The sequence below is a fragment of the Hermetia illucens genome, chromosome 2 (genome assembly GCF_905115235.1).
Source record: "Hermetia illucens chromosome 2, iHerIll2.2.curated.20191125, whole genome shotgun sequence".
NCBI lineage: Eukaryota > Metazoa > Arthropoda > Insecta > Diptera > Stratiomyidae > Hermetia > Hermetia illucens.
The window spans coordinates 187,287,166-187,314,706 of NC_051850.1; the positions used below are offsets into that span (position 1 = coordinate 187,287,166).

General features: G+C 44.8%; 1 protein-coding gene across 1 annotated transcript in view; it reads right to left on the minus strand.

The window, feature by feature from the left end:
* Positions 1 to 1,886: 1,886 nt before the first annotated feature.
* The window catches only part of LOC119648916, a 58,362-nt gene continuing 32,707 nt past the window's right edge, over positions 1,887 to 27,541 (minus strand). Inside the window, exons 2-7 of the mRNA XM_038050822.1 lie at positions 3,212 to 3,589; positions 3,052 to 3,153; positions 2,819 to 2,987; positions 2,542 to 2,688; positions 2,330 to 2,479; positions 1,887 to 2,266 (exon numbers count right to left, since the gene is read on the minus strand). Of these exons, the coding sequence (XP_037906750.1) occupies positions 2,134 to 2,266; positions 2,330 to 2,479; positions 2,542 to 2,688; positions 2,819 to 2,987; positions 3,052 to 3,153; positions 3,212 to 3,569 (1,059 nt within the window). The 5' untranslated portion in view covers positions 3,570 to 3,589 and the 3' untranslated portion in view covers positions 1,887 to 2,133. The remainder of the gene's footprint in view (positions 2,267 to 2,329; positions 2,480 to 2,541; positions 2,689 to 2,818; positions 2,988 to 3,051; positions 3,154 to 3,211; positions 3,590 to 27,541) is intronic.

The following is a 27,541-nucleotide window of genomic DNA, read 5'->3' on the forward strand; positions in this document are numbered from 1 at the left end:
GAGTCGATGAGGGCAGAGGCGTCAGCATAAACAGCACCACGCCCCACTGCAGGCAACATTTTCAATGTACTCGCCGAAGTACTCTTCTCCACCGTCCAGCTGAGGCTGATGATGAATTCCAAAGAGCGTGTGTAGAATTCTAGGAAAGGGATCCTTGGGGGAGGCATCTTCCAGGGGGGTTCTTTGAGTCCCCTTTGGTTTCGAATGGTGTTGAACCCCGTTTCATGGCTAATGAATGATGCGAAAGGGCATGGTTTTGCAATAAAGTATGGCCTACGTGCTAAGTGCGAACTGATACACTTGATGTACTTAGATGACATGAAGTTGTATGCTGGTACTGACGGTCACCTAAAAAGTCTGTTGCGAATAGTAGACATATTCAGCAGTGAAATCCGGATGGAGTTTGGATTAGACAAGTGTCGAATCTGAGCCATCCGAGACTTCTATAAATACCTAGGAATTCTGCATGGAACCCATGCTCAAGTTGGTTATCTGAAGGATGCTCTGCTGTCCGAGTTCCGGCGACGTGTAAAGTTGGTACTGAAACGTATCTCTCGGGGAAGAATAAAATAAACGCATTGAATGTATTCACTATCCCTTCACAACCGATCTGGAAATCATCTAGCGGCGAATACGAGCTATTATGTCCAAATTCCGAATGCATCATTCAAACTCTGCCTCGTGACATATTGGAGTTTGAATTTGGAAATACATATGTATATCAAGGGATATTTCGAATTGGAGGTTTATGCGAATGGGTGAAAATGAATAGGGTATTTCTCACACAAAATGAACATAAAACCTTAATACCTGAAGCGCCCAGCTTCCGGTATTCCGACTTGTTTCAGATAAGCGTTACTTACTAGACACTTGCTATTTTCGCGAGTGTAACTTTAGACCAAGAAAGGGTTTGTTATGTGGATTAAATTAATAAGACTGAGTAGGCTGCTAGGCTGACCCTAACCAATGTGCGAGGTCAGAAACCAATAGGATCACTCTCGAGAACTTTGAGCACCAATAAGTGTCTAAGACAATAAGTCTAAAACAAGGGTTTCATCCAGAATCTTTTTTAACCTGCCCTTGAAAAATGATCCGTGTTGCGGATGTAAATGTGAGAAGCACTATTCTCTTTAAGTCTATCCAAAGTAAAGTATATCAAACTGCCTTCATCAAGGTCAAGCAGGATGCCCGAAATTTTGTGCAAACGAAAAACTTGTGTGTGTGTCTGTATGAGGTGGGGGAGAGGAGAGGCCTCTGTGAACTTAGTACTTAGTAGTCCATTGTACGAAACATTTAATGATAACGTGAGGATCGGAAACGAAAAGGATACCATCAAATAGCACTGGTCAACTGAGAACATAGGAGATAGGAGAATACAACTCTGAAACCTTTGATAATTTCTCTCATCTAGGGTCGAAAATCACAACAGCTATATTGACAAAACCCGTGTTTTCATTTATTCCTCGGAGACTTGAATTCTTAGCAAAAAAAGTTGCGAACTTTTAGCCGCGTTCAATAGAGGAATCCTTCCCTATAGAAGGATGAACGGTTGCGTAGTCCATATAACGACGACCGTCTGGGTGGGATTTAAATCTGGTGCAATAGGTTGCGATGGGCGAGTCATCTAATCTTCCTCCTATTTTTAAAACTGTACGTTTTTCGTCACCTACATTCACTCTACCAGCGCGGCTAGACAAGTTATTGTCTTTGGACTACAGTTGTGGGAGTTGGCTAAAAAGTCAAGTTCACGTACTATCCAAAGAACACAGAGGGAACGCTAAATGTCTTGCCTCAAACGACGCAAAGTGCTGAAGTGTATGGGAAGGAATTTGTGATTCAAAGTTGAACTTTTTCATCCTCTGAATTTCGAAATAACGTTCAGAATATGTAGAATGATAGCCCTTTATTAACAAATAGAATAAATTAAATAAATACAATATCAACAACAATTAACATAATTAGTATTTACAACAAGTAAAATTATATAGACCGACTACAGATTGAGATTTACATTGCGTCCATTTACAAAATAAATACATAAGAGACATTTTAATTTATTGACTGTCGGAGAATTCCAATATGGATTACTCTCGTTCCTATTTAGCAAAAATATGGCATCAACGTTCCTCTCCTTCACATTGAATCGCTTCTTGACAGGATTCCTTCTTTTAATAATTTCTTATCAAAGATATCACCTTTAATTTCATTATAGCTTTGGTTTATCGCATTTTGATCCTCTTCATGGTCTTGATGTTCAGAGTCCTCACTGATAAAAAGATACAGGATAAGATTTAGTAAGAAAGTCATTACTTTTGCGAAGTATCTTTACCTGTACTGGTGTTTCCGGAACACTTTGAATAATCCTTTAGGACACTCTTTGTAGTAAGGGAAGCATTCCCCTGGTGAAATTTTACCTTCACCTATTTCCTGTGCTCGAACGTAGTCTGATATATGATCAGCGAATGGTGATTTGGAGGCCCTGAAAATTGAATAAGCAAAGTATTAATTTCTTGCTGGCTTTGTAAGATGGACTTCACCTACGTTAAAAATAATTTAACTATTTCTCCTATGACTCCAAACCGGGTTAAGGGAAGGGAGTGTACTTCACAAATGGTTCTCAGCAGACATGCTTTTCCGTTGAGTCCAAATGTAGCCAAGAAATCCTCAACGATCCCGTAGAGGATGGCGCTGTAATAACAAAATATGTTCAGACTAGATGTTGAGCAATCCTTTTCTTGGCATTCACTACCTCGTCTTGCTTACTCAGAGTTTATTGATAATTAATTAATAGTTTGATGTAATACAATCTAGAGCTTACCGTTCTCCTCCATGGAATGCATGCTTATAGTCTGCAGGCATTTCTGGTTCCACCAACTTCTCTGCTGAATCTATTTTCATTTTAAAGTATCCACTTTCGCTGGCTACTTCATTTGAATCCTGAGTATCTCGTTTCATTCGATAGTGAAGATAATCCGCAATGTAATTCCCTGTAAAGAGGAATATAATCTTGGTAGAAGGTCTCCTATTCCTTATAGCAAAATATATAGACACCTAGCATCGATCCAGCTGCACGTCCAAAGGATCTGGCAAAAACAGGCGGAAGGACACCCAAAGGATTTTGTTCATCCGTTAGTCCAAGCTTGTCAAAGTCGACTAGAAAGTAATGATTGCTATTAAAAAAGATACTTTTTAACTGATTATTTAGTCTTACTTGAAACCGGCAAACTGATAGTTATGTTCGACAGGAAACCTTCAGGTGGATGACGCACCAAGGGCATAGCAATTGTTGGTGTCATGGTTAGTGTAGTTCCAGGTGGGAGAGCTAAACGTCCATCATCTGTTACCCAAATTAACCGCTTCTTTCTGGAATGAGGCTGGTTTGATTCTCCGTCTATAAATTCTTCCTTATATTGGTCCTGATGAGACGGAGTTTTGTCCTGCTTATTTGACCAGTGACTGGTATTGTTCTTAGATGATTCAATGGATTCCTCTTGATTTTCATTTGATCCTTGTGAAGCTTTGACTAATATTGCTATTGTAAGTATCTGCCACAGCCATCGTATTTCCATAGTATGTGGTTAAATATTTGCTGGGAAAGTATAAATGGAAATAATAAACAAATTGGAGAACTTCAAGAGTAATTAATTTTAAATCAAGAAATATCCTACGAATTGGGAAAACGAGGTCTGGCATTTCTTAATTTAGTAAAATGATTTTAATATATTATTCGATTTGAAGCCTTTTAATGTAGTATATTGGGATGAAAATCACTTTGGAAAATTATGTGTGACGTCAATGTAAATTGTAGTAATGACAGTTAGCCAGGACACTAAAATTTTATAACAGTAGGGCGAATATTTCGTCTTCGTCGGGCGTCGGGTCTTCGGGCGGGCCAAGAGTGTGTAGGGCCGGGCTGAGAGTAGGCCCATCCAACTGACGAGGATCTGCTTGTCTGCTGGTCATGTGTTAGGGGCAAGTAGATCTGGCGGAGGGATGGACTGAACAACAGCCCGGGGATCGTCCTCCCTGCACCGGAGAAGGTGCTAATAGGACCCCAAGCCAAGGAACAGCATACGCCGAGGGCTGCGTGGCCAATGGGGAGCTTGGTTTTTAGTATGCGAACTCTGAATACCTTGGGCACCTTCAGTTTCAAATCAGAACCTTACCCTGGTGTCCGGGCCAGCCAGGGTGGACATTCTTCCCGGACTACTCGTGGGACCAAGACATGGACTCAATTAACAAAAAAAACTAAAACGACGATAGAAGAGGAGGAGATGATGTCAGGCGCATCATCGGAGGACGAGCTGCTGGCCTTCAGCCAGAAGACAGTGGCCGTCGAGAGCAGTACACTCGGTGCCAGCCGTAGCACCGTTATGCTGAAACCAACCGCAGGGACCTCCCGGAGCGAGGCGTCAGACGGACTAGTGGCTTCCAGCCTAGAACCCACTGCCGTCAAGCTGACCCGAAGCCCTCAGCGTCGGGGGATCGCTCGAAAGCGAAAACCGACAAGAATGTCGGTCGCCGGAAACCGGCTAAGAAGCGAAGGTCCACGGGTGTCCTGCTCAAGAGCCAGTACCAGAAGGCCATGCATATTCTCGGCAAGATTGCCAAGAATAAGGAAGCCGGCACTGTCGACGAGCGGGATGAAAAAGACTTCGCCAAATACCAGGCGATTGTTGATGAATACAACAGCAAACGCCGGGCTGACCCGCAGAAGGCGAAGCCCATCGCTCTAAAACGCAACCGATCTCAAGACGGGGTCGAACAAGATAAGAATCGGAGCAGAGTGGGCAAGAACGCAGACGCCAAGCAACATACGGAGGAAATTGTACAGCAACCGTCAGCCGGCGGGCAACGTACTGCGAAGCCCTTCAGCGACGTGGCCAGGAGTCACTTATGTGTGGCGCTGGCGGATGGCAATTCTGCTAGCGGCAAACTAACGCTGGAGGTGTGGACCAGTGTGGAGGCTAGGCTGTCGGGCATGGTCTATGAACATCTCGTGGAGACCGGAGGCAAGCACCCGGGACTCACTCCCCACTTTGATTCATCTCAGGTGGTCCGTGGGTTCCACGTAATGGCTTGCATGGACCAGTTCTCTAAGGACTTTCTCGGCTCGTGTGTCGCTAAGATCAGCGACGCCTGGGAGGGCGTTAAGCTCAAGATTATCCCTTACGACGAGATTCCCAGGAGACCGGTCGCTCGCATCTGGTTGCCGAAGATCCGCATGGAGAAGGACAAGCTCGTCCATTTCCTGCGCCTTCACAATCCCGGGGTTCCCATGGACGACTGGGTTGTTATAAAGGAGGAGGAACCTCAGATAAACAGCCAGCCCGTACTACTCCGCATAAATGAGGAGTGCCTGGAGGCACTGAAAAAGGCTGATTATAAAGTGTGGTTCGGAGTCAGGAATGCCAAAGTAAAAGTGTTCCGTTCTGCGAAACCGGACGACGACCTTGACCCAATCGACGCCGCCAACGAGCTGTTGGAGGAGATGACGATCGACGGTCCGACGGGGGCTGACAAACCCTCCACGCAAGCAGATCATGCTGAGGGTAACGCAGATAAATCTGCAGCACTCGAAGTGCGCCTCGGCTAATCTGCTCGTCCTCATACAGGAAGACATCGACATCGCATTAATACAGGAGCCCTGGGTCGGAAGCGACCGAACCATCAAAGGGCTCCAAAGCAAATATTTTAATTTATTCCACAGCACAGGAGACGCTGATCAGGCTAAACCTAGAGCATGTATTCTTGCGAGGAAGAGTCTGCACGCTTTCTTGTGCCCGGACCTGAGTTCCAGTGACCTAGTTGTGGTCAAGCTGGAGTAGGTGGGGGCAGAGAACGTGTATATTTCCTCGGCGTACATGGCTCACGACCGATCAGCTCCGCCAGAAGAACTACAACATCTGACGAACACCATAACAGCAAAGAAAGCCAACATGCTGATAGGCTGCGACGCAAATGCAAGGCATACGCTTTGGGGTAGCTCCGAAATCAACGAAAGAGGTGAACCATTCTTTTTATTATTGCTTCAAATCTATCGGTGTGTAACAGGGGCAGTACACCAGCCTTTCATTTCTCCTGCTCGGAGAACTGTGACGGTTGGGAGGAGGTCCTTGATATCACCCTAATAACAGACAACGGGATTCTTAGGGTGGAGGACTGGAGAGTGTCTGACCAGAGATCCTTCTCTGACCACAGTTGGATACTCTTCAGTCTAGATCTCGCCGCAGAGGTCTCCAAGCCCTTTAGAGGCCCCAGGAGGATCGACTGGAGAAAGTTTGGTCAGGTAATTAAGAACAAACTCTCCGGTGCGCAAATTGGTAGGATTGGCACGACAGACGAACTGGAGTCAAAGGTCGAGGCTCTGGAGAAGGCTTTTGATACCGCCTTCAAAGTCTCGTGCCCTGCTAAGTACAGCAAAAAGACCTTGCCACCGTGGTGGAACGAAGATCTCTCTAGTCTCAGGAAGCTGACCAGAGAAATCTTCAACATCTGCTACAGGCAAAAATACTGGCAGCCATATAAGGACTGCCTAAAGAAGTACAAGTCGGCCATCAGGACCGCCAAGAGGCGGTCTTGGCTAGACTATTGTCAGAGCATTGAAAGCACTAGTGAATCCGCGAGGCTCAATAAGATTCTGTCCAAGGAATATAAGAGTCCATCCTTCCTTAAAAAGTCGGAAGGCTCCTGGACGGAATCTTCTAGTGAAACCTTGGAGCTGCTGGTGCAAACGCACTTTCCCTCCAGCGAGGAGGACTGTGAGTCAGAACCTCGCTTGGAGGGTTTGCGGCAACCCCAGCTGTGCGAGACTAGCAAATCGGTAATTACCGGGGATAGGATCGGCTGGGCTATAAACAGCTTCTCCGCATACAAATCTCCAGGCCCAGATGGCATAATGCCAGTCATGCTACAGAAGCAGCAGGAAAGGGTTGTGCCGTGGCTTGTTGAGATTTACCGGAGCTGCATCACTTTAGGATACGTACCGCAGTCCTGGAGGCGCGCACGGGTGGTTTTCATACCGAAAGCCGGCAGGCGAGGTCATGAGTCCGCGAAGGACTTTCGGCCAATCACCATGACCTCTTTCGTGCTGAAGACCCAAAGCAACTAGAAGAATCTAGAAGCCGACGTGAGGAATGGGTAAGACGTCAAGATGAAGAATTCAACCAACGGTTGGAAGAGATATTTAATGAAAATGAGGTGCACAAAGAACAAAACGGAAGCGCTCAGGAAGTAGCGTGCTGAGAGAATGAAAAATCGCAGCGAAGGTACTCCAGAAGTACCAGAACAGATAGCAGAAACTACAAAGCGATTGGGAGATTCCTTTGAAGAACCTCAAGAAAGAAAAGCGCGAACGGTGGTGTGCCAGGTTGAAAAGTCGATTTATCAGGAAGTGAGTATACAGAAGGAAGTGATACAGCGCGAGAATGCCAATGAGATTCCAAAGTCGATAGAAGAGATGGTGCAAGAAATTGAAAAACGGCAGGAAGCAGGTGACAAGTTGCAGTCTAGTAAGGATATGGGAAAATCACAAGAAGTGATCAGTCAGGAGTTGACTAAAGAGGAGGAGCGAAATTGCCGAGAAGCAGTAGACCATGAGAAGGTCATAAATGAAGGTGTAAAATGGCAAGAGGAGGCCATGCGAGAAGCTACGAAACAGGAGGAAGAATTTTGTAAGCAGGGTTAGCATACCTGACGGGACAGTGCAAAGCCGGAGGAGATGACTATTCGAGAAGTGATGCATCGGCAGATGGAAAGTATTAAGTCACGAGAAGTAATTGAGACCATTCAGGACAAAGGTAGCAACAGACATACGTTGGATGGCAACGAATCTAGCAACAGTGTATAACTCGCTTAGTGACTAGAAGGCAATGGTTCGTCAAGTTGTAAACTCGATGAGTATAACACTTATGCGCATTTTTAGGAGCGAGTGCCATGATTGTAGTGGAGGAAGGTACTTAACCCGGAATTATAAGAAGCGCCGCAGGAAGTGAAAGTAATCAGAGGGGATGGATAAATGGACATGGAAAAGGTAAGAGTTTTGGGTTAATTACTGTGAAGAAAGTGAAGGGAAGTGAAGTGAAGTGATAAATAGAAGAAAATTGAAAAGTAAGGAGCATACACGAGCGAGTATCGTGTAGCAATCCAATAGTGTTTATCGCTACGGTAGAGAAAGAGATGTCTTTCGAGCAAGTATGGCAAGGCTCTGGAAAAGCTGTAAAAGTAAAGGATACAATTAATCTGGAGGAGCAGAGCTAAAGAGGAAACTGGGATGATTTAACGGTCAAAATTTGCATAGCTAAGATTTATGCGGTACAATGGCAGAATATTCTGCAAGTGGGTAGATACATGTTCAACGTTTCGGACAATGAAGGTCGTAGAATCGTACAAATGTTGATGGTTACGATGGTGTTACGAGCAACGAAATGAGGCACCATTTTGAAGCATCATGAAGGAGTAAGCAGTGAAAATTTGGATGTCAACAAAACTATAACGAAGGGCAAACGGCGGTTTTATTGGACTAGATGCTCAGGATCAGATTGCGTGCCATTATATGAACGGCATGACTTTTCAAATGGGCCCAAGAGACGAAGACGGAAGTACATAGTCTATGTGAGATTGGAACTACACGCGGAAGGAGTTTTGTGGTTGAGGCTCCTTCAGGGACCAACTAGTACATTTCTAGAGCTTACAGCCCAAGAAGGGAGTTAAACGAAAGTCACAATCGAAATTGGAAGGACTTCATTGGGAAATTAAGGAATTTAATGAGGCTATTAACTAAATTAGGGGAAGTGGATAAATGCCGGACGAAGATGGAATTGGAGTACCTGGGGAAATGGGCACAATTCGGAACACTAGAAAGATTGCGATTATACCTGTTCGGGGCAAATAAGTTTACGCGGCGGGCAGTGTGATGAAAATCACTTTGAAAAATTATGTGTGACGTCAATGTAAATCGTAGTAATGACAATTAGCCATGACACTTAAATTGTTAACAGTAGGGTTAATATTTAGTTAGGATAATTGCTAACAGATGGCCCTAATGCCGGTAAGAAGATCTTGTCAAAAGCGTAAAGTAGATTTTTAGTAAAGTGTTTGTATGCCTTTCTCGGATGTTCCGCGAGGTATAAAAGGGCGGGAACTCCGCCCACGGAGTCAGTCTAGTTCTAGAGTTAGGACAGATCACGTCGGTTATGGGTACGCCTGTATCAGTTGTATCAGTTAAGGAATTGTTCTATAATCAATTGTGCAGAACGGTTATATATGTTATTGTAAAATAAACGCTTATATTAAAGTTATAGAACAGGTTTTTGACTAGTGCTACGCAATGCAGCGATACGAGTTTACGTAAAGCAAGTAACGTAACAAGTGACGTGTATACGTAAAGCAAGACCGTAACAATTGGTGACAGCGTTGGGGTTACATAAAGCAAATACGTAACAATATAGTCAGAGTCAGAGGGCCAGGTCATCGACTAATTCGTTTAGGTCTACAGTAAAATAACAAACGTGAAGAGAACTGATATTGGGGGAACTGAATCCAATCCTTGTAATGCTTTTTGATTCTTGGATCTCCATCCATCTATTTGGATGAAAATATAAATTTATCTTAAAACAAATTGAAAATTGGAGCGAGTGGTGGCGTAAAAACAGAATAGAGCTTTGAAGCAGAAGTATACTTTTCGATAAAAATGGGTTTTTTTTTCGTGGGCGGATATATAATGGCCTTCTGGGTTGCAGTGCCGCGGCTTCGCGACGGGAGCGGAATTTCATTCGCCTTTCTCGAGATTAATTTGCTCAAATAATGCATTCTATAAGTGTGCAATTACCTTAAATTTCGACGCATATTGCATATTATTGAATGCATTCGGGCATTGATCGTGACAAAGGGGACTGATCTACCGCATCCGTTGCTGGCAACATGAACTCTGAGAGTTCAAGGCGATGTTAGCAGCACCAGAACCGGTTAATTGTGGACAGCTGATGACCGGCTGGTGAAGAGTCAACGGCCCGAACACAGTGGTGACATTGTGACTGTAAGCATTTAAAGTTTCGCGCGGTTGTGAAAACTCCCGGAAGAGTGTGTCCGTGGGAAAATTGGAGATTCGGAACAGTCAAAAAACGTGTGAATTCTGGCGTTAATTAGATTATTAGTTTCTGGGGAAGAATTGAGGCCCTACGCCAGCCTATTGCGGAAGTGTTTGGTATTTGGCGAGACCAGAAGTCTGGAGGTTGTAAAAGTTTTTTTTTGTTACAATTTGCCTTCGAGGATATAGAATAATTTCTTTTTTAGTGAGAAAAGGGAGAAAAAGAACTGGAGTTGGTTTTGGAGCGAGAAAGAGTGTGAGGAGGCGCAAAAGGTCTGTGGGTGGTGTGAAGTTGGCCGAAAAAATAGGAGACCCGAGTTGGGGGTTGACAAGAATGCGGCTAGTTAGTAGCTTCATGATTTTTCATGGAGGTGCAGGCTGATTTTTACTCGATAGGAAAACTGCTTGATTTGATTCAGCTTTTTGATAATAGAAAAAGTTTCGTGTTGAAAACGCGTACCGAAAATGGAAGAGAAGACGCAAAGGATCTGATGGTGGACAGTCTTCGGAGGATAAAGGAAAATACGCGAACGGTCCGACGAAAGCGGAACAATGGCTACTTGGAGATTACAGTTTCTAATATTGGAAGTGCTGTTGGTCGCTGCTACCGGAATTTCGCAAGAGCAAGCACAGGGAGATCGTTTCTGGCTGTTTAGGAGGAAGGAACGGCCAGGGACTGAGAGGGTGGAATAGAAACGATTCGATGCCATAACTGAAATTAATTTGGATGCAATAATTTTTAGGTCAATTCTATGCTATTATAGCCAAATTGGGGCTTTTAGGAATTCGTCTGCTGGTCGCCGTTGAGCCACTCGAAACGAGTCGTAACGATCTAATGTTGAATAATTCAAGTTTTGGTGCGACGTAGAGACCTCGCAAATTCGCCAAGTGAGGTGTTTGTCGTGCAGGAGTCTTTGAGAACATAAAAGAAGGACATTTTGTCATTCCGTTCGACAGAGCAGTCTATCAGGCAATTGCACAGTTTAGAAAGAGTACACATATCACGGCCACAGCAACATTCTAGATGAAATACCTCGAGAAATCTGGGCATCCCCCACGGACTATGTCACACGCAAGCTGAACTTCACGAGAAACTTTGCTGTGGACCTTCCAACCAGGGCAAAGTGGAAGACCAGCGGCGTGTTGCAAGACTATGACACGGTATTCTTTACGGACGGATCAAAGATGGCCTACGGAGTCGGCGCGGGGGTTTTCTCGAATACACATGGTGTATCCAAGTCGTATGGTCTCCCAGGTTTCACCAGTGTATTCCAGACGGAAGTACTGGCGATATTTTGGAAGTCTGTCGATGGCTGGAGCGTGATTCGAGCCCCAAGCGTAACATAGCCATTCTGACCGACAGCCAAGCGGCCATCAAGGCCTTGTACTCAACGACGACATCTTCCCGGTTGGTGGGGCAGTGCAGAGACACGCTCAACCATCTGGGCGGCACGCTCAAGATCACTCTCCTCTGGGTTCCCGGGCATAGGAACATAGAAGGGAATGAGCGGGCTGACGGATTGGCCAGGCAAGGCTCTGCTCTTGGCAGTCCCTCGGGGAACACAGTCGGTGTTCCGCTGGCGGCTGTCGGGGGCCGAGTCTACTCGCACTACCTAGCAGCCGCGGGCCTGAGATGGCGAAGGCTTACAAGCTGTGCCAAATCAAGGAAAATTTGGCCCGCTTATAACATAGCCCGATCACGAGAGCTCCTGTGCCAGACGCGTGCAAATGCATTCAAGATTACGGCGGTCTGCACGGGGCACTGGCCCATAGGGGACCATGCCGCTAGGCTCGGCTTACCCTACAACTCGCATTGCCGAAGCTGCGGAGAAGGAAGGGAAACCCTCATGCACTTTCTCTGCGATTGCCCAGCTCTGGCTCGAGTCAGGCTGTGGACACTGGGTAAACCATTCTTTGGGAACCTCAGTGAGATTTCTAGTTACAGGGTCGGAGAGCTGCTTTCCTTCGTGAATGCTACGGGCTGGCTCTGAAGATCCGAGCCGGCTGGACTCCGCTTCCCTGTTCCTATAACAACAGTCACGGTCTTAGGAGTTTGTGGCATCAAAACGGCGCACCAAAGCGCTAATTGGGCTCCTCGGAGCGGCCACTGATACCTAACTACCTACCTACACATATCAAGGAAGATACAGTGTTACTGCAGGGAGGGTGCGGAGTCGTGATGCATAGTGAACCTGTGCAAGGTTCGTTTTGTAAAGAATGGTCCGGGTGAATTTGTGTTGTACAACTTCAAGGATGCGACAGTCAGGGAGGCGAAGGGGGGACAGGAATATTCAAGCAATATTCATGGATGTTTCTGACAAGGACGTTGAAGAGTGTTAAGGAGGGCTGAATTGAGGTAAAGTCGGGAGAGGAACGTAGGATAAAACCAGACATTTTGGAAGTTCTATTGATGATGTCAACGAAGTGGGAATTGAAATGAAGTTTGTCGTCGAATATTACACCCAGGTCTTGGAAGGTCAGAGGGTTGTTCACTAAGAGGGTACGAAAAGGGATGTTGGGGAGAGTTTAAGCGAATAGCACATCTAGAGGCATTTACTGACATTCGGTGTTAGCTTGCTGACCGAACACCAACGGATCAAATTATCAAGGAGACTTCGATTGAGGTGGAAGCCAAGATATCTGACATTATCACTTTGTGTTTTCATGTTTTCCGAATCAGGCAAACCAACATTCCTTACGGAAAGCTGTGTCCGGAGAGCACCGCTTGCAAAGCTGTAATGAACTAGGTACGTAAGCAAAAATCATCTCAAGTGACGTGCCCGTCGATCTGGTCCAAATAATTGCAACCCTGTTTTCTTAGCAAAAGGAGAGCGGACCTCAGCAGACAACTTAGTTTAGGACGGCTTCTTGATCCCTGGGATTACCACGGCGGAAATACTAGAGATCTGCGGAGTATTGAAGATCACAAAGCTTCCCAATTGCCCAGAATACTGAAACAAGCTGCTAAGGCTAGGTCCGAGTAGCTTATGGGCACATTTAAATCCAGCATGATGGAAGAAGTGTTCTCGTCGGATTAAGCAAGAGTTATTTCTCAGAAAATTTCCTCTGGTACGAAGCGGACGATGGGTCAAAAGAGTACATTACCAGAGCGACGTTCCTCTAGGGAGGACCCCTCCCGTGGAACTACATGTATAATGGAGTTTTTCGCCTTGGTATGCTGGGAGGCAGCCTTGATTGGTTTAACAGACTTCCTGGCGATGTTTGTATTTGCAAAGACGTAGACCTTGAAAAAGCTTCTAGGAAGGAGTTGTACAAAACATGGGGGATAATTCCGAAAGGGCATGCTGTGCTCATACACTGATCTTGTATGTTATTATCATCCACAACCGTTTTTATGGATCACTGGCGTTTCAGGATCACTTTGGATTGGGCAAGTCTCCCGATTGCTCTGATGCTATACCCGAGGATCCAGAGCACATTATGTTCATTTGCCCTAGATTTTCGGTGGAGAAAGGGGGCTTGGGTGACGACTTTAGCGTAGACACAACCTCGCAGAGGAGATGCGGAGATCAGTGTCGAATTATACCACAGTAGACACCCAAATATCCCTAATCGAAAAGAAATTGTTGGTGGTGTAGTCCATTACTTGTCACAAAGAAATGTTTCAAGGTAGACCCGCACGGGGAAAGAGCCGGGATATTACGATACAAATTCCACTGCCACCAGTGAGATTCGAACCGCGACCTTCCTTACGACAGCCTTATGTTCTAACCACTCAACTATCCGGGAACGGAAAAAGTGCACATACCTTTGGTTTAAATTCAATTTTTACGAATGGAAGCGACAGGACTAATGCAAGTGACATTAATAATTAGCACTTGCAACGGAAATAGTGCCCTCCGTAGCTCTCAAAACGAATTCATTCAAATTAATTAAATTCAAAAAAAAAAACAGCCGGAAACGAAAAGTGCCGCAAAATTGCAAATGGCGTAATCTGTCATCAGAATGGACTTTGTTGACGTGGGGCGAACTTTGCCGACCTGAATTCTTCATTGTACATTGAAACTGCGTGTGGTTAGGAGCTGCTCTCGTGCGCATTAGGCAGGCATCTAAATTGTGTTTCCAGCTATGCAGTGTCTTTTTAAGATTTCCACTTCCATCTATGAAAAAAAAGTTCCTTATGTTTTATTATAGATTATGTGTACTGTTAAAGTTTCTGTTAGGCAAAGCATCTTTTTACACTTGATGTCCAATATTTATAAATTAACATAACGGATTTCAGTTTCTTTACTATTAATTTTCACCTGAAAATAATTGAAGACTGTACCGAGGTTGAGCTCTTACTATAATTTATTACACTCAATGCACGAAATCCAGCACATCGTAAATATTGATAAGAATATGAGGAACTAATGTTTTCATCTTTATATGGAAATCTATAAAAATGAAGAATTTCATTTGGTTGTTTTAATGGCCAGAGAAAACCAAACAAAGTCAGGTCTAAATGCACATCAATACGGAGTCGGAATAGTTGCGTATCCTCATTGGACATTACAAGGCGGAGATTGCGTGGATAACTGGCAATTGAGCAACCGATTTTAAGAAAATAACTCTGCTTTGAAATGGATAATATTACAGTAGGGATTATCTTTTGGTTTTTGCATTTATGCCCATTAAATTTTATTGGCTAGCAAAAGGTACAATTTTAATTGGCTAATATTTACCAATTTAGAGGAGATGTTAGCATTTTGAAGTACATCTTATGCCCCTGAAGAGATTACTTGATTTCGTGCTGATTGATGTCTTCAGTCCTGTTTCCGATGGCGAAATTATTACTGTTTTACTTTTACTCAATAATAAAACGCAGTCTTTTGATTATTTGCTGCAATTATTGTTGAATAAAATCCGTGAGTCTAATCTCTAGTTATTAGGTTTTAAATTTGTTATTAGTTGGCCGTCCTATTTTAGAAGTATACATACATATATATTGTGGACTTCTTTTTCTTCAGCCTTTGTCCCGTTCACAAGCGGGGTCGGCTCGTCGTGATCGGCTTCGCCATTTGGCTCTATCGAATGCCTGATCTGGGTGCAATCTCGAGGCTTTCAAATCCCCATCCAGCGTATCAAGCCACCGTTGCTTAGGTCTGCCTTTTGGTCGTTTACCATCGACTTCGATGTTCAGACCAATCTTTGCAAGTGAATTCTCGTTTGCACGAATTGCGTGACCATACCATCGAAGACGCCTCTCTCGCAACTTTTCCACGATCGGTGCAAGCCCATAACGATCGCGGATATCCTCATTTCGGATGTGATCTAAACGTGTGACGCCACTAGTCCAACGTAGCATCTTCGTCTCCATTACCGCGAGACGCCGTTCATTGCCTTTTATGGTCAGCCAACACTCAGAACCATAGAGAGCGACTGGACGGACAACATTGCGGTAAATTTTAGATTTGAGACGTTCGTTGATACGTCGATCACAAAGGACACCAGTTGTGGAACGCCACTTCATCCAGGTTGCGTTAATGCGTGAAGCAATTTCATAACGCAGCTCTCCATTGGCTGATAGCGTTGACCCGAGGTATTTAAATCGCTCAGATCTGGGCAGATCACTGCCGCTGACAGTGATTGTGCCTGTTTCATGGGGATCGGTCGTCAAAAATTCAGTTTTGTTTAAATTCAATCTGAGACCGTGTTGCATGAGGCGATCATTCCATTTTTGAACAAGTTGCTCGAGATCATTTTTGCTATCAGATGCTAGGAAAACATCATCTGCATAAAGCAGTGTGTAGGGCGCTGGACGTTGGATATCCCGTGTGACGGTGTCCATAACAAGGACAAAGAGGAGTGGTGAGAGGGCACTTCCTTGATGGACCCCAACAGAGACACGAAGCGGTTTTGATACACCCGCCATACTTCGAACTTTACTTTTCGGATCGTGGTAGAGCAATTGAACCCAGCGCACGAGTTCTTCTGGCACGAAGTGTTGTCGTAAAGCATACCAGATGAGTTCGTGTGGTACACGGTCAAACGCTTTCTCCAGATCCAGAAAGGCAATGTAAAGAGGGCGATGCTTCTCACGGTGTTTCTCCATGAGTAACCGCGCAGCGTGTATTGCGTCAGTAGTTCCGCAGTTCTTGACAAATCCGGCTTGATTCACGGTTATTTCAACGATTTCGCGAATACGGTTGTCAAGAATGCATTCAAAAATCTTCATGGTATGGGAAAGAAACCGGATCGGCTGGTAATTTGAACATTCTGCTGGACTACCTTTCTTTTTCCATATTGGAACAGTGGTACTTTCTTGCCAGTCAGATGGTGTTCTTCCTTCCTGAATAACCCGGTTAAAGAATTCACTGAGCCACAGTGTTGGGTCCCAGCTCTTCGCTTTCCAGAGCTCAGATGCGATGTCGTCAGGTCCTGTTGCTTTCCCCGATTTCATTTGTTTTATTGCCTCCTCGACTTCAGTTGCGCTGACTGGTGGAACTGCTCCAAATGTCGGCAATGATTGTGGAAGTGGAGGATGAGCAAATTCTTCAGTTGAAATCTGCTCGAAGTATTCTCGCCATCTATCCGTCGCTGCTCGACGATCAGTAAGCAAAGTACCGTTCTTGTCATTCTGGCGAAGGCACTCGAAGATTTGAAAAAGCAAATGACAACATTGATAAAAAAAAATGAAAAGCTTACAGAGCAGCTAATGGCTGGGGAGGCGGGCCCGCCGTCTCCAAAGGTAGCCAAAAAAAAGGTTAAGCTATCTTCGACTACTTTTGCAATCATGGAGGAACCGGGCTGCCTTGAGGGCGAACAAGTTCTCGACAGCGAATCTGTCCGTATGGAGGACATAGAGAGCAGTAAAGCAAACGATACGAGAGTCAGCGACAACGGTGGCGATGGAAATGTCCCAGAAGAGGATGCTAACCAGGCAAGTTGCAGCAGTGAAGATGGAAAATTGGGTGAGTTTTTGCTCTATGTTTCCAAAAAATTAAAGAAAAAAAACAAAACTCAAGAAAAAATGTTAAATAATGTAAAAAATAATGCAAGTACGAGTGAAAATTTAAAAAATGGTCCCCCCCCCCGATTAATGTTTATGAATTAGGTGGTAGAGATTTAGCCACTCTACTTAATAGGAGCGCGGGGCTCTCAAATTTTGTTATTAAAAAGACGGGGGCCGAGAGAGCCCAAGTCAAATGTAATAAAATTGCAGACTACAAAAAAACACGGGAGGTCCTCGAGCGAGTGAAGGCTCCTCACTTCACCTACACTCCAAAGGAAGAGAAGGTGCAAACCCGATGAGGTGCTCAAAATGCTCCGGGAGACGGGAACTGAGGTCAAGTTCCTCTCAGTGTCACGGTTTAGTACGAGGAGATCCGTTTTGGAAAAGCGAATCCTGCCGCACTTCCTCGTGCAGATAAGCCCGGAGAGCCGGGGAAGCGATCTGATCGGCATCAGGTCGCTTAATTACCAGGCCATTCGTTTTGAGCGCCTGCTAAGGGGCGAAATAGTCCAGTGTCGAAGATGCCAGCGCTATGGTCACTCGGCAGTGAACTGTTAAATGACCTTACGATGTGTAAAGTGCGGGAAAGACCATACCGCAGCTGAATGTTCGCTGACCGAAGCAGATGGCAAGGAAAAAACTTTCTGTGTTAACTGCGGAAGCGGAGGGCATCCGGCTTCGTTCCGTGGATGCCCTGCATACCGCAATGTTAAGGTCACAAGGCAGCAGGCACCGAGATCGGCCCAAAGAACGAAGGTGTCAGCGGCGTTCGACAGTACCGTCCCTTCGGCACCAATCGTCTCGGAGATCCCATTTGCAGAAGTAGTTCGACAAGGGGGAGCTAAGAAGCCCCAACAAGATGCAAGTGGCGGGATGAACACTATCCTCAATATCCTCTTGCAGTCACAGCGGTACCACTGGATGGTCTCCGGATCATCGCGGTTAATGTGAATTCCATCGTAGGAATCCATCGAAGAGCGGAGCTCCTTGATTTCGCTGCCAGACAACAGCCTGACATAGTCTTGATTTCAGAAACCCACCTCAATCCGAGGCATTCGATAACATTCAAGGATTTTGAATTCGTGAGGAACGATAGACGAAATTGTGATGGGGGAGGTGGTACCGGAATACTTGTGGGTCGCCATTATCGTTCCAGGCATATTAATAGGCCTGAATTTGAAACCTTTGAGTGTATCGAAGTCTCATGTATTCTTTTTTCACTGCCTAGAGGAGGGAATTTATACATTCTGTCAGTCTATGCAGTGGGAAACAACCGAGCCAAGTTAAGGGAGGAATTCCATTCTCTGTTTACGATACTCGAACTGAATAGGCTGCATAATTACTATATTATAGCTGGCGACTTGAATGCTAAGCATACCTCGTGGTTAAACGCCACAAACAATCCCAGAGGGGTATTCCTCAAATCTTGGATAGAGCAATACCAGATAGAGTATAAATGCGAATTATATGGGTCAGAGAGTCCAACCTGGCCCAGGGCAAATTCCTATCTGGATTTGTGCATTGCTGACGCGCGCTTGAACTTTAATTTTAGGAATCCTCAACGGAAACTACAGACTCTTCCTTACGATAGCGATCATAACGCTATTCTTATTGAAGTTCTGTTTGATGGACGAAGAGTTCGCCTTCTGCCGATGGACAGTGGCGTCCACAGGCTGAACTTTAAACAAAAAAAATGGAAGAAATTCCAAGAGAGGTTTATTCGGGGATATCGAGAGGAATGCCCACCTCTTGATGGGGAAAACGATAGTACAATTGCACCAGGTGACAGGAACTTGAGCAACGAGGAAATACTTCAGTATCTTCTCAAGCTGGAGAACTTGACACTGGAAACAATTGAACAAGTCGTCCCTAAGATTAAACCTCGCAATAATATGGAAGGATATGAAACTGCAGCCATAAAACGGTTGAAAAAAGTGAAAAGCCTTCTGCTCACTCGCGTCAACAAAATCTATCGGAGATATGGGGACTATCATCATCCCATATTGGTTGAGTTCAAATCACTTCTAAAGATCGCGCGGGATCTTATCCGTCAACATTACGTAAATGAAGTGAACTTCCAATGGCGGGAGAAGTTAAAGGGTATTTCACCAAGCGATCCAGATTCCATGTTTACTAAGATAAATACGTTATTCCGGAAGAAGTCACGAATAACTGTACCGAGAATTAAAGTCGGTGGCAGCGAGATACAACACTTTATTGACTCAGGTATAGACGTGAATAGTGTAACTGCTGATGCGCAAGGCAATTACATTGTGATGGATGATGCTCTGAAACTCGAACTTATAGGGGAGCACTTTGAATCGGTGCATCGGCCCAGAGCAGACTTAGAGCCAACGCGACTTTCGGAAATTGTAGAACGAGATGTCCACAATTTCAAATATAGCCTGAACGGCACCACAGTTCTCCAATTTAGCTCTGCGTTGCAGGCTGATCTCATACCGAGTGATAATCTGCTTGATTACTTTGTCTCATGTGTAGAGTTAACTTCCATATTCAGAAGAGTAAACAATAAGAGATCATCCGGTATGGATGGCATTCCCAACGTGGTCCTCAGGCATTTACCAGACATTGCCATTCGTAATTATTGCATTTTGTTCAATAATTTATTGAACAATTCCTTCTTTCCAGGACAATGGAAGAAAGCCCGAGTATTCCCGATTTTAAAGAGAGGGAAGGATTCATCCAGCCCTCAAAGCTACCGCCCAATCAGTTTGCTGCGTAACATCAGCAAGGTGTTTGAGGTTTTGGTATTGAAAGCCTTGAACGGGCATATCAAGAAGAAGGAATTATTGCCGAACGCCCAATTCGGATTTCGATCTGGACACTCGACATGCAATAACGAAGGTAACGTCTGATGTTTGCTGGCGGATTAACAATGGTGAGTGCGTAGGCGCTTGCCTTATAGACATGGAGAAAGCCTTTGATACCGTCTGGTTGGATGGACTGATTTTCAGGCTCCTGAAGAATGAGTTTCCCAGTCACCTCGTAGCGATGATGGGTAGTATGCTGTATGGCAAGTGCTTTGTCATTACGGACGGAAATCCCACTACTAACAGAGAATTTCATGTTCTGAACAGCAAGGGACAGTGGCTGCACCTACACTTTTTGCGGTATTTGCCGGGGAATTACTCAACTCTTTCGATTTTAATAAATCTCCTAAAAGGTCGTTGGTTGCCTTTGCTGACGATCTGATAGCCTACACGGCGCACAAGAAGGTAACTGAGGTGCAAGTTGAACTTCAGAAGATGTTCAATGATATTAAGTTCTTCACGAACAGTTGGCGGATGAAAATCAATGCGCAAAAGTGTGAAACGATTCTGTTTCGAAATTCCTTGGCGTATGCCAGTAGGAACTTGAAAAGGAATTGGAGAGATTTCCACATTGTCGCGAACGAGGATAGTTCTGAGCGCATTCCTCATAAGAAGTGCGTTAGATACCTGGGTGTGCGTCTTGACGAGCGTCTCCAATTTAACGAGCACGTTAAAGTCGCGCTAGAGAGCGCTCGCAAGGCATTCATGTCTCTCCGAAGACTCTTTTATGCTCCACATCTTAGCCGGAAGGTTAAGATTATTTGCTATCTTACTTTGGTTAGACCGGTGCTCACTTACGGGTGTGCTATCTGGTTTAATTTGAGTGCTAGCCAAATGGAGAAAATAAGGATCTTTGAAAGGAAATGTCTGCGTGCTTGCACGGGGCTTAATAGGACTGCTTCGTCAAACTATGAGCACTATGTAACTAATGAAGTGATGTATGCAGCTGCTGCTGTGCCAAGAATCGACACAGTTATCGTCAGATTGATTCGGAATCATATAGTGCGATCTGCTTCGCATGGTGAGAACCCTTGGGTTTCGCAGCCGTTCTACCCAAATGATGGGTATTTCGAGAAAACTCTCACGACAGGCTTCATTCCTCCCGAAGCTTTCGTGTATCTTGACAGGAATGGTCTAATTCTTGATTCTGCCGGTGATTCGGTTATGTATCATATACATAGACGGGCCACGGACAAAATCTATATACTATTGTTACCTATTTCTTAAAAATAAAAATGATTTTAAAAACCGGGATTCGAACGGGGGACAACGAGATCGAAAGGCTGGCGCTCAACCATTTCGACCATTGCACTGTTATCGAAATTTGGCTAATCTTTAATGTGTGTACCATAGCCGAATGCAGAGAATCCAAAAAAGAAAAGATAGATTCAATACCCAAGTTTCCCTTTTTGTCTTTACTACTGTTCAGGCCAACTCATACGCTGACTTCTAACCCAATGTAGACTGGAACCCAGAGTATCCAGACCTTACTGAACGAGCCAAGCATATTAAATCCAATAAGGCATTCCTATACCAGTTTAAAGTTCCCCTGGTTGTGCCTTGATTGCCGCTTGGTTGCCGGTCGGAAAAGCAAAGTTCTGCCCCCCATGGTTCTGTCTTGATAATTAAAGTTTATTAATTAATTTCTATTACTAAGTCGAGGCAATAAACTGTATTAATTATTTTTTTCAGATTAAAAAAACCAAAAAATAACTGACGGTTTCCTCCAGGGCAGAGGCAACTCATCAGATGCTGCCTCACCTCTGCCCTGGGAGCACACGATAAGATTGCGAATTATATTGGACTAAAACGACAGTTGTTTTAGTCTAAGCTAGACTAAAGCTGGGTAGTTGTTTAGGATATGCGGGATGCTCACATCCACAAGTCCACATCTACATGAAGCTGGACCGGACTTAGGATCTTCAGATTTACTTTTTCTCACTTTCTAATTTTCCTGACTTTCTTGATTGGTCGACTCGATCACAATCGCGTGTGTTCGTCACGCAAGTTGCTCGCTTCGCCACAGTTCCTTTCGAGGTTAAAGAAGGCACACCTACCTATGGCGTATATTCCTGCCTGTAATATACTAGTGTGCTTGCTCACTGGCGGAAAGTACGTTTTCCTTGGATCAATGATTTCGGGTACGCTCCCTCTGCTGTAAGGGATATGTCAATGTACCAGGGAGTCGGATGCTGGTTTAAGCCGTGGGCTACTGACACGCTCTCGTACTTTTCCCTGTTACTCCAGTGTGTTTCAAATCTTTTGTCAAATGAAACTTCGTTGTCATGCTATCCCTTACTATCAGTAAATTGGTTACCGCCTAAAAAGTATACCAATTCTTCTTCTTCGATTTTGGCAGTTCTCCGCCCCACTGACACTTTCGAACATCTGACGATTGGCCACGTTGCCTGAATCTGTATGTGAAGATGGAGAGAAATCAATCCCAGAAGAATCGCCAAAGATGCCGCTGGGCATGCCTCAGTGATACACATGCAAGCCAGTCTTTGGAGTTTGTATAAACCCCGGGCTGTTGTGCTGAGTTCAGTTCTATCTGTCCTGAATACCATTAACTCGTTGGGGAGTTCCGTCCCCACGCACTCGAGGAGGGCGATCAGACCCGAGTCTGCAAGGAACTCATCTGAAGTGGCTCTGCCACGAAGTCTCACCGGAGGTTATCTGGCACCATGGGAACCAGGATGGCCCTCTGAGAGCATATGCTCCAGGAGAAATCCTGGAGGATGTGCTCTCGGCCCGGTTATTTGCGGTTGGCCCCCTAGTGGGAGTTTCATGGTGGTTGTGGTTATGCCTACATCGCGGGCAGAGCTCCCCGGAGCTCACGCGTGGAGTTGCGTTTTACAACTCGGGCGCCGTACCCCTTAGTTGCAGCAGAGGTGTTAGATAGGCCTCGCATCCACTGGTATGAATGCTAAGCCTGCACTCAGTATAAACCAGGACCGTTGTGCTTGCATGGCGGGGCTCTGATTGTGGTCCCAAAATCAATCCGTGTCCGAAGAGGACCGTGGGATTAAGCCTTCACGGCAGGTACTCACGTTAAACCCCCCAGGACTTTCGTGTCCTAAATACCACCCCATAGGTAATCATGGACCTTACTATTGCAGTGTATATCCAACGGAGTATTATCGAGGTGCATTACTATTTTTTTCATGCAAGTCATCAAAGCGCTTCTGGCTTCCGACATATGCATGCCCTCCAGAGTAGATTTTGGCCTAGTGAAAGGCTACCGAGTTGGATCAAGGCTCGGAAAGAGCAACTTACCAAGCCGAGTTGTGCGAGATGTAACAAGCGGCCACAAGTTTAGTTGCTACCTGTATATCGATTCCGTTAAGGTTTTTGACAGCTCTCCCCAAACTTGGTTAATCTATATCCTATGTCTGCATTGCATATGTTACATCCGAAACTAATAAAGTTTTTGGTGATAGTCATGGAGAGGCGGTATGTCCCCTTGTCAGTGAGTGAGTGTACCAACGCCTCAGAGCCCAAGCCCATATGAAAAGGCATCTTGTAAGGGTATTCAATGAGTCCTCCTTGGTTTTGACTACTGAATCCTGACCGAGGGTATGGTTTTGCAATCAAATATAGCGTGCGTGCTTAGTGGGAGCTGACATTTACTTGATCATGGCATTAAAGTTGCCATCATGTCATATTGGAAGTCTGTTGCGCATAGTGGAATAGAATTTGGTCTATAAAAGTGTCAAATCCATTCACAGAGGACATCCCGAGCTGAAAAGACGGTGGTGGTAGCAGACTTCTACAAGTGCCTAAGAATTGTGTAACGAATCTATGCTGGGATTGGTGATTTGAAGGATGGTCTGCTGTCTGAATTCCTGCGACGTGTAAAGTTGGTTTCGAAGCCGCATCTCTCGGGAAGAATAAAATGAGCGCTCGGAATCTGTCACTGGTATATGCATTCGGAAGATTGCTATGGAAAATGGAAAACGTCCAGCGACAAATACGGACCGCTATGTCCGAATGCATCGCCCAAATTTTACCATGGAGCCGATGAAGATGTCACTTTGGAAGACAGATTGCAGACTTCACTTAATTACAAGGTTCGATTTTCCAATCCTCTGAGTTGGGTGAAGTCAAGTCAAAAGTGGATCAATAAATGCAAGTCGAAGAAAATGCAAGGTAAAAACATGAATTTTTTTCTGAAAAGCCGTTTGCCAATCTCCATTCGTTTAGATGGGTGTATGCTGGGGAGTTCTTTGGGGAGTTCTGAGACGAAAGGATATATGTGTAGCATTCGACGACGTAGTCGCTACCCATGCTCACAGAAAGCTCACAATGAAAAAACGGTTGGAGAACGACCAATGTAGAATGTGAGGTCGATGGCTGTGTGTTGGGGAGTTCTTTGCTGAGACGTGTTACATCGATACAATTTTCTTGGCCGCTTTCGAGATTTGAATATTTCAATTGGAAATTTCAAATTCGGCCACGGAAGGGAAATTTATCGCTGTGGCTGCCTTGCCTGTCGTGGACAGTGCGGTGACATGTAAGCGTGAGATCGCGATCCGAATCTTAATTTCTTTGTTGGGTTTGTTTTTTTTTACTTGCCTACCAGGGCCAAATCGCTAGAGAGTGCGGCTCAGCGAACTTGACAGAAAAGACTATCAGCGACTAAGCAATCGTCGCAGAAATGCCTCTCAAAAATCGCCGTCATAAGGGACTCTGCGGCAATGCAACGATCGTAAAAAGCCTTTATGGACGGTACGATGGAAGGGGGTATGCAATCGGTGTGCGGGATTGTGTATGGCGCTGGAGCGTCTCGTTTGTTGAATTAGCGTGGATGTGGATTTTCTTTGAATAATTCGGGCCGCATAACGTATAAGTTTGCGCAATACTCTAAATATCGAGCTTCCACTGCTTTATTTGCCACTGCGGCTACTGTTGGACTAACATAACCTAAAATGTCGGCTTGTCGAAAGGGGTTCGGTTACGATAGTTTTGGGCGCGTCACTGAAAGTCTGCCGCAAGTTAACAGCCCCCTCCTGATCGTGAATGTTGTGAAAGTGCCTATTTCGGGCGAACCGTTTTGGTATAACTCGTCGGACTTCTCAGTGAGCCAGGGAGTGTCGCCATTTTTTATTCGCGTTTAACGGAAAGAGTTCAAAATTTTCTGGGGTTTCCGCTCGATATAGGGATTTTCGTCTAGACAAACCTGTCCCGGCACGGCCGATATGAGTGGAAAGATTAAGCACCGATGACGGCACAAGGGCAGCGGGGGACAGCAGCAATCATGGCGGAAGAAGTTTAAGGCAACGTAGAAGAAAGAAAGAAAGTGTGGGAGGCGCCATACAAAATAGGAACAAATTGCTTTAAATCGAATCAATACGCTGTCCGGCAAGCAGATAATTTAGGATGAAATTCAATGCCCGTTTGCCCGTTTTGCACAATAAGTGCATCCTTTCAGTTGGGTGGGGGGGGGGGGGGGTATGCACATATATCTGATTATTACAGTTCTGTTCCTCCCAATCATTTCAGTCCTTGTACAGATTCAAAATTTTGATTTGCCGCAAATATCTTAATGAACGTTTAATAAAAATGTTTCGATTTTGTTTCTGGCTTCGGGACAGCATAAGATTTTAGTGTGTTGATCAACTGCGGTGTGCGAAACTAAGGTTACTAGAATAAGAACACGCTCCAAGGTCAGTGAAATAGTTATATTATTAAAAAAATGATCGTCAGTAGTCCTCCCGTTTATTAGGGTTCCCCTCATTATATTAGAAGCGGCAGGGAGCAAACGTTTAGGTTGAGGTGGGCCACCGCAGGGCAATCATATCATCTGCATACCCCCACCCACCCGTCTTAAGGAAGAAAGCAAAACGGGAGCCACTCGTCGAGTAGATAACCGAATTGGCTCAGAGCTAATCCTTCCCCGTCCATTCTTCGCACGTAATGTTTTTTTGTGAGGTAATCCGCCTTTTGGTATTTTAGCTCTTTTGGCAATGAAATCTTCGGTGGTATCCCTCCACCTGGAGACTTCACGTCTCTAATAGAATAGTTTACCTGGGTGGGTTTAGTTTTGTTGACTTCTGAGTCAAGGCACGTGATATAATCTCTGTGTTCTGACAGGGAGATTATATGTGAGAACCAAGAACTCCGGCCCACATCTCGCCGAACTGTTAGCATTGGGCTTAATTCCAGCACTTGCCGTCCGGTTCTATATATTATCTGGCGCAGTCGGTGTTCACGACTGGTAACCTGCTTGGGGAATTTGGTTGGTTGACAGCGTTGGTGACCTTCTTGGTGCCAAGGTGATGCAACGGAGAACTCTTATCGTCACAAAGTTGGCGCTCAACGTGGAACCGCATTTGTTGCATACGTTACAGACGGAGGGATATATGCGCACCATTCAGGACGGCGTAGTCGCTACACATGCTTACAGAAAGAAATAATTCGAAAACCATATGATATTTTTAAATGAGTTAAAATTTACCGCAATTTCGTTCGTCCTGTCGCTCTCTGTGGTTCTGAGTGTTGGCCGACTATAAAAGACAATGAACGGCGTCTTGCGGTAATGGAGACGAAGATATTGTGTTGGACTAGTGGCGTGACACGGTTTGACCACATCCGAAATGAGGTTATCCGCGATCGTTATGGGATTGCACCAATCGTGGAAAAATTGCGAGAGAGGCGTCTTCGATGGTATGATCATGTTATTCGTGCTAACGAGAATTCACTTGCCAAGATTGGTCTGAACATCGAAGTCGATGGTAAACGACCAAAAGGCAGGCTGAAACAAAGGTGGTTTGATACGCTGGATGGTAGAGCCTCGAGATTGCACCCAGATCAGGCATTCGATAGAGCTAAATGGCGAAACCGATCACAACGACCCGACACCGCTTGTGAACGGGACAAAGGCTGAAGAAAAAGAAGAAGAAGAGCAGTTAAACACAGCAGTAGCAGTATCAACATGCTGCTATGACGTTTAAAGGATCAGGATTGCTGTATATAAACCAAGAAAAAAAAGATAAAAAGATAAAAAGATAAAGTAGGGCTTATCATCTGATATAATGTTAGATCATTACAATGATCCAAAACACACAACCAGGGTTGTTAAGGAATGGGTCCTCTATAATGTCGAAAGGACTCTTGCTCAGCCACTTCGGAGCTCGAATAAAAATTTAATAGAACACTTGTGGCCACATGTCGAAAAGGAACTACGCAACAGAGAGGTAAAATGCAAAAAGGGCTTGAAGAATCACATGAAGGATATCTGAATTTCTATTCCTGCAGAAGCTCAGGAAAAAAATGGTGGGATCAATGAAAAGAACACCTCTCGCAATTTTCAAAGTAAATGGTCACCATACAAAATATTAATCTACTCAATTGTTGTCATAAATTTATTTTCTTTGTATTAAATTTGAAGTGTCCAAGTTTTTTTTTTCTGACTGTGCAAAATGCTATTTTTTTGGTTAATTCGCTCTTTTTCTGTTAAAAATAAAACTAATCAAATAATAATAATAGTTTACTGATACCAACCACAGGCAGTGTTCGGTAGGGCAGCGTACTGCCATATTGTACACAGTAAACCTGATATGTTGTAAGGTGGCAGGACGGGTCGCTCGGCGGAAATGATTGATGTTGCTATCCCTTATAATAGTGACACAGTGCGGAAATACGTGGAGAACAGGGCGAACTATTAGC